Source organism: Morone saxatilis, unplaced genomic scaffold (assembly GCF_004916995.1).
Source record: "Morone saxatilis isolate NCDOM2014 unplaced genomic scaffold, NCSU_SB_2.0 Contig4, whole genome shotgun sequence".
Taxonomy (NCBI): domain Eukaryota; kingdom Metazoa; phylum Chordata; class Actinopteri; family Moronidae; genus Morone; species Morone saxatilis.
In genome coordinates this window covers 15,801,076-15,812,042 of record NW_023339984.1, presented here as the reverse complement: position 1 = coordinate 15,812,042, position 10,967 = coordinate 15,801,076, and the positions used below count along the sequence as shown (strand labels likewise).

The 10,967-nt window shown below is 40.5% G+C and overlaps 1 protein-coding gene across 1 annotated transcript in view; it reads left to right on the top strand.

Moving 5' to 3' along the window:
• ovol1a (ovo-like zinc finger 1a) overlaps positions 1-7,449 on the top strand; it is an 8,122-nt gene extending 673 nt beyond the window's left edge. Inside the window, exons 2-5 of the mRNA XM_035675456.1 lie at positions 5,182-5,411; positions 5,564-5,776; positions 6,435-6,579; positions 6,679-7,449. Coding sequence (XP_035531349.1) covers positions 5,182-5,411; positions 5,564-5,776; positions 6,435-6,579; positions 6,679-7,019 — 929 coding nt within the window. The 3' untranslated portion in view covers positions 7,020-7,449. The remainder of the gene's footprint in view (positions 1-5,181; positions 5,412-5,563; positions 5,777-6,434; positions 6,580-6,678) is intronic.
• The last annotated feature ends 3,518 nt before the right edge of the window (positions 7,450-10,967 follow it).

Below are 10,967 nucleotides of genomic sequence, written 5' to 3'. Positions count from 1 at the left end.
GGGATGGGGAGGTGTGGGGGGGGAGGTGGGAGGTCGGGTTGTGATTGTAACGGGGCGGCTGCAGTCCGGGGCCACTGAATAACGGGAAACACAGCGGGCCGCGAGGAGAGGAGAGAGTGGAGCAGAAGGGAAGCTGCGTATTTTATTTGTCTGAATGGATCATAACATGTCAGTTTGTCTGTCTGTCACCTACAAACTCACTGCGAGCTGTGGCCTAATCACAAGGGCCCGTTGCTTTTCCCATATCGACCTTCAACCCCCCCGATTGCACCGTTCTTCCTTGTACACCTCATTGACTTATGTAGCCCAGATATGGGCCTGTTATATGGCCTTATGGGTAGTCATTCTGTTCTGGCCTACTGCTAAGGGATCCAGTCTTAGTACAGGGTTGTGATTTTGGATTTCCAAGTGGTTCTCGCATGCTTAAAGTCTTTTAGATGTTTTAGTGGCCCCTCATTTAAAGACATTATTGATTCTGACATGTGGGTCCACTAGAAAATCTGGATTGGGTGCTCTGACATGCGTTAACTGTCAGATGTGTGCGTTGGCGTCAGTTTGGCGTGTTTACCACCAACTTTACATTTAAATGACAACTTGAAGGAGCCCAACGTCTTTCCCAACCACTCTGTCTCTCTCTCCCTGAGAACAATCCCCATTGTTGCCATCGGCGGAGTTTTTATTGTAAGACCACACTGGTATCAGATAACAAGTAACGGACTACACCCTAAACCTCTCTGTCGCTCTACTTCTCTCTCTCCCCCTCCCCCTCTTCTCTCTCCCCGTGTCTCCTTTCCTCCACATCTCATCACCGTTACCTTTTAATCATTGACTTTTACATCCTCTCTGGTGTTTTGAAACCGGAACATTTGGATGAACTGAAGCACCGCTAATTCTTGGGTGGTTTTAAACGCATGTAAGAGAGAACTAATAAATAAATCCTCTCAAGTAACATTGAGTAGTCGTAATGGAAGCACGCAGGTATTTCTGGGTTGATCAACAGCACACCTGAAGCTTTTGAAAGCGAATTTTACGCAGAGAAAACCGAGAAATGTACTTCTTTAACTCATAAACTGTTGGTTAACTCTGCCTTTTAGTCTTTGTTGACCTTAAGTGACAACTACAATGCTAATTAGTTACAGAAAAGTCACATTTATTCATCAAAATATCAAATGTTCCACTAGATCCTCTCTCTTAAGCTTAAAACTGAGCGTCTGTGCGTAATTACGCATAGTTAACACTCCTCACCAAACCCAGCAACGGTCTCAGCTAGTTTCAGGTATGTGCCGTTACTTGACGTACCTGCCTGACATGTGTACGGGTAACAGAAACACACTCACTCACCCACTCACACATACACACACACTCACACAGAGGTATGATAATTGCCCTCAGAAACTGGCAAGTTGAATACTTTTATGAGGCGCCGCGCAAGATGCCATAAGTTTCGACAGTTTTCTGTGTGTGTGTGTGTAGGAGTTTATTTTTAACTCCTAACCCCCAAACATGTGCCTGGGCCTGTTTCTGATGGATCATCAGTCCTAAATCAGCCTCTACTTAGTTTACAGTCTGGTGTATCCCTCCTCTTACTTCCAGGCACACATAGCAAGTCTATCACTCACACCAGCTGGTTTATCTGAGATCAGGCATAATGTAAATACAATAAATTGACTTTAATATAGACCATAAAAAAGAGAAACTCTAACAGGTGCAAGTAGTCACTAAAAGAAGAACTTAATTAAAATACAAAGTAGTGAAAAAATGAAGCTGCAAGCAGTGTTATAACTGGCTGTGGCATATTATATATTGATAGTGGATGTGTGATTTTTAGGTTGTTTTTAAGATAGTATTAAAATGTTATTGAACTGTATGGGAAAACCAAGGTGTTTTAGTTGGGGGGAAAATAAAATAAAGAAAGAACTTTGGACATAAGATAACACAATATAATTTATATATAAAATAAAAAAGATACACGTGTAAATGTACTCTCCCATCTATACAATCTAGAAATAAAACACATTTTTCTTTTTATTCAGTTGCACAAATCGAGGTCATAAAAACGTTCCAGTTACATATTAATATAATGTTCAAATACCGATCAATACTGGATTTTTGAGGNNTTAGCTTAGCTTAGCATAGAAACTGAAAGTGGCCCGGTCCGAAGGTAAAAAGTTAATATCATGTTTGTTTAATCCGTACAAACACAGAAGTGTAAAAACAAAACTCAGTGGTTATGTATCCTGTAGTCTTGTCATCACCATGAGGTTGCCAGGCAACCAGCGGAGACTCAGTCGTTTTGTTTTTACACTTTGGGTTTTGTACAAGTTAAGTTAATTACACTTAAAATGTTCATTAGTGAGCTTTAGACAGATTTATTTTACATCTAGACAGAGCCAGGCTAGCAGTTTCCCCCCGTTTCCAGTCTTTATGCTAAGCTAAGCTAACCAGCTGCTGGCTGAATCTTTTGGCAAGGAATTTCAGACGACTCCACTCTTGGTCTGTGAGGCTGCTGCAAGGTTAATGTTTATTGGATGGGAGGCAATGTAACGGACCCTGGGGAGAGCCTAATGCTGCAGACAGTACGCCTTTAGCAAACACACACACGCAGACTCACACCCTGTGTTTGAGAAAGTTATCTACCGATTGTTGACTCTTTCTCCCAGCGTGATGTTAAGTGGATAGAAAGAAAATATGAAAGAAAGAAATATAAGTGTATTTAGAACCACACTGCTCCCTCCCTCGCTCTCTCTCTCTCTCAATGTGGAAAAAGTCGGGGTATTTTCGACCCCCTCACCTCACCTCCCGAACACACACACACTTACCCAAGCACACACACACACACGGTTCATTCATTTGTGAGGGGGAAGGAGGGGTGAACAAACAATACAAGATGAGATTAAATGTCCAGCCGGCAGCCGTCGCCACAGAAACTATCACCACAGAGGAATAATTAAGAAAGATTTAAAAAAACGTGTGAGACGCAACAGTCTGCTGTTTTTCTGACAAAACATCCATCATGTATTATATATTTATGTAGGACACACGGCCACACAGCAAAATTATAACCCTTTGATGGTAAATAGTTTAGGAATGATAATGAAAGGGCACAAGCTCAATGCTGAAGAATGGACCATCGCTCTCAAACCGCCTGTTATAAAGCACTGCAAGTTCCTCATGGAGGTCAGAGATGTTCGGCCATTAACTGTATGGTTGATTGTTCGACCCTCAGCTCCTCCTATACACATCTGCAAGTGTCCTTGAGCAATATATAAATAAAATAAATATAAAATATAAGCTCTTTCCGGTCTCTGAATACGGATCAGGGAACTAAGACAAACGTAAAGTGTAATATATTTAAATGCTCAACGTCTGCCTGTTACTGTGCTGTTTATTGTTCATTGTAATTAGATTTTAGGGCTCAAAACTTATTAACTTAACTGAGTTAAAAAAATATTTTTGATTTCAAGTGTAAAATTACAGTTAAATTAAATTAAATTTACACCATTGGTCAGTCGAATGCCACTACCTACTGTATCTTCTTTAAAGTAAAAGCCCACATATATAAGGTTTGAACTAGTTTTGTTTAAGTAAGTCTAAAGATAGATAGATAGATAGATAGATAGATAGATAGATAGATTCAGATGTGAGGATAATAAATCCTCACATTTAGAAAAGGGGAATTTTTGGTTTTGCTATTGCCCGGACAAAACAGGTGTGTGAAGAAGTCACTGTGCGCATTTAAATCTATTTTTAGACTAAATGGTTGACAACTTAATTGTTATTAACCAGCATTAAGAAGGCATTGTTTGTGTGTTGTAGCAGGAAATCATGCGTCATGCGTTGTACTACTTAAAGTAGCAGTAGTAGCCGTAGCTATATTTACATTATTATACGAATAATATGGTGATAAATGCAATAAGCCATTACTTTTTTGGTACCCAGCCCAAGTCACTGTAAACACATTATTAGGATCCACAGGAGCTCAGTGAGCAGCAGACATGAAAGGAAACAGCAGTTGAGGCCTTCACAGAGCTGTCACTGTGTCACCGCGTACCGTTAACTCTGCTGGAGTATAGATCGGTTATGTCTTTTTATGTTTATAGCTGCGGGGCTTCATTTGCATTTACATTTGTGTTTTATCTGATTGAGGCCGTCAACTGATTCGTTGTCTTTCGCTGAGCTGGACCACACCTGCCTCTGGGCTACCTGAACACACACACAAAGACACGCACCTGTGTGTCACGGTCTGAAAGGTTTCTATGACCCCAGATCTCTCTCTGTCTCCGTGTTTGAGTGGTGTTTTGTTATATTGTGCTCATACATGCAACTTTCACACACACACACACACGCATAAAGGCAGGCATCCACCCCTGCGGAGGCGGATTGTTTGAGGAAGGTACAGGGCCAGTGCTGCAAGACTGTCTGGTCAGACAAGTTTACCTGCAATGGTAATGTGGTGTGTGTGTGTGTGTGTGTGCATGTGCGTTAATGGGCATGTGTATGCGTGCAAAATAAGTCGCACTAAACAATAGGCCAAACATGTACACACCCACGCACACACAGAAATACATACACATATTTACACATTCTGCGTGTTTGCTAATTGAGAGATTGTGCAAATATGAAGCGGTGCAGGCTGGCGGCCTATTGTGAAATTTATTAGTACAAGAAATTTCTGCCTCGTTTTTTTTCCCCTCTCTCTCCCTTTTCTTTGTTCTCTTACACGTTTCTCACTCTCTGTCCTACTTTTCTGCGGCTGTAATCAATATTGTTTATGATAGTAACAACGTGAAAGAGGTCACTCGTAGTGATGAATCTACAGACAGTTATCACCCGAATCTGAAGCTCCCCTTGGCTTTATGGAGCTTAATATTAAGTTTCAGCTCATTGTTTAGCAGGCCGGTTGCAACTTTACTATTTTTGGTTCACTCTCATAGCTCTAAAATCTCACTGCACACTGCCTGCTCAGCATAAAATGGCAGACAGACACAGTTAGCAACCAGCTGTTGAACAAAGTGGAGCACTTTGTACACAGCTACAGAGCCGAAACAAAGCTAAAAGAGAGTGAATATTGGAAACACAATTCCAACTTGTTTCTACTGTCCCAAAAAGTTGCCAAAAAAAATCTATTATTTAAGAAATGACTTCAAAGGTGACACTGTCTCTTCCCTCCTCTCCCTCCAGTCTCCATCTACCCTCCGTCCTTGATGATGATAGAAGCTGAAGCCAGCCCTGCCGAGATAGCGCCGCTATGCCTCACCAAACAGTCTCTCTCTGACACGCAAACGTACGCCGAGCTGCCGTCTAGCACGACGCTGGGCCGACCGCGGAGCCCGGTGGCTTCACCGGAGCAGAGGTCAGGGGTCAGAAGGAGGTCGCAGGGTGGCCCTCCGTACATCCGATCCAAAATCAAGGTGAGGAAACAAGCTGACAGAGCAAAGGACTGGTGGTGCTTAAGTGGGGAGCATTTTTTTGTGGATTTTGTGGATATAAAACTAAATATATTGTCAAATAATGATTTTATTTTGCAATTAAACTCTTTCCGTGTTCACTCTCTCCACCACAGGTAACTACAGGCGAGTTACCGCACGTTCCTTCTCCCCTTCCCCTCTCCCTTCCTCCCATTCCCACCCCTCCATCCGTAACCCCACATGCCACTGTGATGCCGGTCGCCTTGACGACAACTCCTGCCTCCCCAAAAGCGGTCTCCATGGTGACCAGATCAACAGGTCAAAGTCAGAGTTCGTCGAAAGGGACGACAGGGGCGTTTGCGTGCCAGGTACATTAACAACATTGGAATGACAGTTTTGGTTGAAGCTTTAAAATGCAAATCCAGATTTTAATTTCAATATTTTTAGATTATATTTGATATATTTTGTCTTAGAAATACTTGGATGATGATGCATTCATATGAAGCCACACAATGTATTAGTGTTAACTTTTTGATCCAAGAAAAAATATTAAAATCTGTCAAAATAAGTAATTATATGAATAAGAAAACTGTATAAAACACAATTTAAAGGCACCCTGCGCCTCAGAGCAGTGTTGTTAAGAGTGGGTCCCCATTTTATTTGTATCATTCACAAGCAACATGATTTGTATGCTCTGCATATCTTGCTGCTGATATTTGCTGTTCCGCAACAGTTGTAGGCAATTATGTGCAAAGAAGCGTAACGCAGCGCCCATGGAGGAGAAGGCCGCAAGCTAGCAAACATGGATGTAAACAAAACATTTGAAATATTTTCTAGTTGGCTTTGCTCTGAGGAAGAAAATTGATCATTAATGATGTTTGTCGGGCTTCACACAACAGCTTTTAGAGAGAAACGCTGAATGTAAACATAACTTTGTTGACAAGAAAACTCCACAGGGAACCTTTAATGTTTTGTGTGTTGTATGTAAAAGTGAAATGGCCCTGACTGTATGTTTGCTTGCTGTAGGTTTGCCAGAAGACCTTCCATCACCAGCGGATGTTAAACAGACACGTTAAGTGTCACAACGAGAACAAGAGACACCTGTGCAGCTTCTGCGGCAAAGGCTTCAACGACACCTTTGACCTCAAGAGACACGTACGCACGCATACAGGTAGCTACACACTTTCCTGTTTACACACACTCGCGTTAACGCAAAGGTGCACAGGTGCAAGAAAGCATATGACATTTGTTTTCCCGCATTTCCGTACAGGAGTCCGTCCTTACAAGTGCACCCTCTGCGACAAGGCCTTCACCCAGCGCTGCTCCCTGGAGTCCCACATGAAGAAGATCCACAGCGTCACCCAGAAGTACGCCTACAAGGAGCGACGCAACAAGCTGTACGTCTGCGAGGAGTGCGGCCACACGGCGGGGACGCAGGACGAGCTGGTGATCCACCTTCACTCGCTTCACCCCAACAGTCACCTGTTGAAGGCGAAGGCTGCGAGGAGAGCAGGAGGAGGAGAAAGAGAGGGAGGGTCAGTCGGAGGATCGATGCCAGGCTCTCCCCGAGGAGCCGATAGTGATGACACCGCCGGATCAGGGGAGCAGTAGACGGGAGGGAAGCCTGGAAGATCATCAAAAAGACAAACTCAGGGGGGTGGATGAAGGATGGATGGATGTATCAACTGATGGACATAAAGGTGAAGTGATAGAAGATAGGTGGATGACAAGTCAGATTACATTGCAGTAGGGGAAAGTTAATGTATATGTGTGTGTACGTGTGTATGGATTTGGGTAATTGTATATAACGCAAGCTTTAACTTTACTGTAAATGAAATAATGCACCAAACAAGGCCAAGTCTGACTAATATATGTTTTTACATTGCGTTGTGATATGGATGAGCTCATTATTAACATGTGTGTCAATACCAACCTACTTCTCTTTATTTGTATTGCATGTGAATATTACCTGTGGGTTTCTCTGTAGGGCAAAAAAGAAAGTTTTTCTATGAAAAAAGTACTTTTTGTTCAATAAAGGAGTAATATATTACACAATAATTAATGTGCTGGTGGTGCTTTCATTGTGAGCTACATTCTGGCTCAACAGTGTTTCAGGTTAAATGTTTAACTGGCTGTTAGGTGGTGTGGTTCAAGGCCACTGAAGTGCACTGAAAAGAAAATTATTGCTGTTTAATGTTGCCAATTTGAGATCATGGCTCCAGAAATGGTGCCACTGTTTAGTACAGAAAACGTTCGTCCTTATTTGGTGAAAATATTACAACATTTTCAGAAAACTGTGGTTCTGCTGTTTCCCACAAATGTATCTAAAGGCTAAGATGATATAATATAAAAGCCCAAGCCTAATGAAAGGCTTAGTGGTAGAAAGGCTTAGTCACAAATCAGCCTCTCAGTGTCATCTAATCTGTAGTAAAATGCCTAATACGATTGTTCTCTCTGTGTCTGAAGTGAAGCGAGGTCAAAGACAGCGAACCCTGAGCCATTAATCCCTGCAGAAACGGTAATCGGTAATCAGGTTTATTGGACAGTTGCGATACATTTTCAACCTCCTCTACCTATAATTTAGATCCAGCGCAGGTGCAAAAGCTTCCATTTCAGCACAATTGTTAAATCTGTATGCTGTTTAGCTTAGCTTAGCTTAGCACAGAGACTGGAAAGACGGGGAAGTTGCTAGTCTGGCCTTGTTCAGAGATAACAAAATACACTGACCAGCACACAAGCTCACAAATCAACAAGTTTTAACATGTTTGATAAAAATTGGTACAAAAAACCAGTGTGAAGATGACAGTTTGCAGTTTTACAGCGGTTACGTGTCAAACTATTTCATTCTCATCGCCATCGTCTGGTTACCGGGCAACAAGCAGAGGCTCCAGGAAGAGCCAAGAAATATTCCCGCATTATTTCCACAAAATGTCCGTTAGTTTTCAAGTCAGTTAATGGACTGATCTTTTGTAAAATGCCTCTTCTGGACATTTATTCATGCTTTGTTATGGACACTAAAAATCAAGTCAGGGCAAAATGTTGTCACTGTATCCTTACACTAGCTACACCCTTATTAACATTCATGGTTTCTTAGACCCCTTAATGACTCATGGCTGCTTTGCTCAGTCGACGGTATTGTTAATGACTACAAGGTTGTGGGTTTAATCCACGTACTGCCCATTATTCCGAATATTTACACTTATTCATACATAATTGTTACACAGAAGATAAATGTTTCTCTACTATTTAATAACCCTCAAGTACATCTATATGGATGCTTATGTGGTGTATATTATCCTCCTGTCACTTAAAAATGCAAACCCTGCCCTCAGTTTGCACACATACCATTACATTAACAGGTGCATGCAACAGTAAAACCATTTCCACACCCGCATGTGACCAAAATAGATTTATTATATCAGTTAAAAAACATTCAGCAGTTAGATTTAAGTCCAGTTTAGTTCTGTAATGGTGACACTATTAGACAACTGACAAACAAAGCAACTTAAGCTGGCATCGAGCCAGTAGGCTGACTGACATTCAGTTTAACTGCTCAAATTAGTGGTGGATTTAAAATATAATAGACACTATATGTACTATATAATAAACAATAAAGGCAGTAAAGGATACAAGCAAAATAAATCATTGAATATTTATATTACAACATCTGAGTGATTGCTACCGGCACAAAAGGAATTCTCGGTATGACTGTGTTGATGTATTTAAAGCTGTAAATCATTGTGGTCACATCGGGAAAAACCTTTCAGTACCGAACAGTTAGACGCACGTCATTCCATCCTCTAATATATGACTCTATATTTCTGTAAGCAAAATAGTTGATACGCAAGTCTTAGTGGAGGCTTGATTTGTTTTTAATTTAAGCTGTTATATCCAACCCCTCTTTTCAAAGTGTTAAATGTGTCTTTACGGCCTTTAGCAACTTTGTTTAATTTGAATACAAAAGTGTAACTTAACTGAGGTTTAAAGAGCTTCTTCAAACTCGCTGTGAGAGATGTCTGTTAAGCACTAATTATGCTACTTCTTCTCTCGAGCTTCTGACTGTGTGTTTAGGAAAGAGAGAGGTTGTGGTTGGGAGGGTGAGGTTGGATTCTTGGTCTCTGTCGGGTCTTGTTGGAGGATTCCTGCAGACTCCCTTCAGCCTGAGGACACACGGAGGGAGATTCATGTAACAAATGGATAACGGTCTTGAAAGTTAACTGACACTGAGTCATGTTGTTATTCACACTATTTAACTTGTCAATGAAATCCCATGTCAAACAAAGAAAAAGCAACACACAAACAAACAACACAGGCACAGAGGAAGGCGTGAACTTAAATATATAGTAGCCTATATAACTTATTTATTTTTGTTACAAAGTATTTCCCAGTTATTTGAGAGGTCTTAATGGTGTTCTTGTTTGTTGATACTTAAGAAACAAGGTTAAAAAAGATACACATAATAAACCGGTGGTTCCCAAGCTGGGGGTCAGGACCTCCACTAGGGGCCGCCAAAGCCTCATGGGGGTCCTTCTTGATTTTAAGGGGTGTAAGAAAGAATACACAGTAGGCCTTTCTCTCAGCATTTGGTTCACTTCTGTTAAGAAAAGTGAATGTAAAGTTATAGAGCAATGGCCAAGTGACAGGGACAAGAAAACACTGAATTTGTCAAAAAAGAATCCTATTAATTATGTATGAATGTTAAAAAATGATAATAGAAACAAATACATAATACAGACAAAGAATATGAAAAGTAAAAAGGAAATAATCCGCTCAGAATTCATCTAAATCACTTGTATTACAAAAACTTCTTTTAGTTACTGAGAATGATGAAATATGCATAAAATATGTCACTTAGCCTTACCCTAAAGAAATATTACAATTCAGAAACCAAACCATGTCTTTTATTGGTGTTAATATATTAAAACTATTAAACCAGAACGCTTGAGAATGAGCACATTAAAGGAATAAATGAGAAATGGATTTGATTTCTGTTTTACAGAAAAGAATTATATAAAAAGCAAATGTGTTTTAAATTCATTACGAGTCTTATATATCATGTCATATCTTTATTTGAACTCTATTATTGTTATTTGGATGGGGAATTTATTTGATTCTGTTTAGTTTAGTTTCCATAAAAGAGTCAATTTGGGAGAATTACTGCAATCTAAGGTCAGTATTTTTCTGATAAGAGCTTATAACAATGCCCGTTTGACAAGAAATAGTAGCTTTTGCGATTTATAACACTGTCATATTATTTTTGACAAATATCTAAACCCTTATTCTGAAAAAAAGTCTTCATATTCTCAAGGTTACTTCTATCATTAGGTACATCTAAAACAAAGATTACACCGTTTAAATTACATTATTTTATGTATCTGGACTTTCTCCATTGACAATACAGTCTTGTTGCTCCATATTATAGATGAATGTGGCGAAAACTTAGATTTGAAGCAACCCTCCAAGCTTCAAGAGCTTGTTTGTGGAGGTGAAAACTCGCCGCTAGATGTCGCTGTTTATATTTCCGCTCCTCGCTCCAGCTTCCTCAACAAGGAAGTGTGT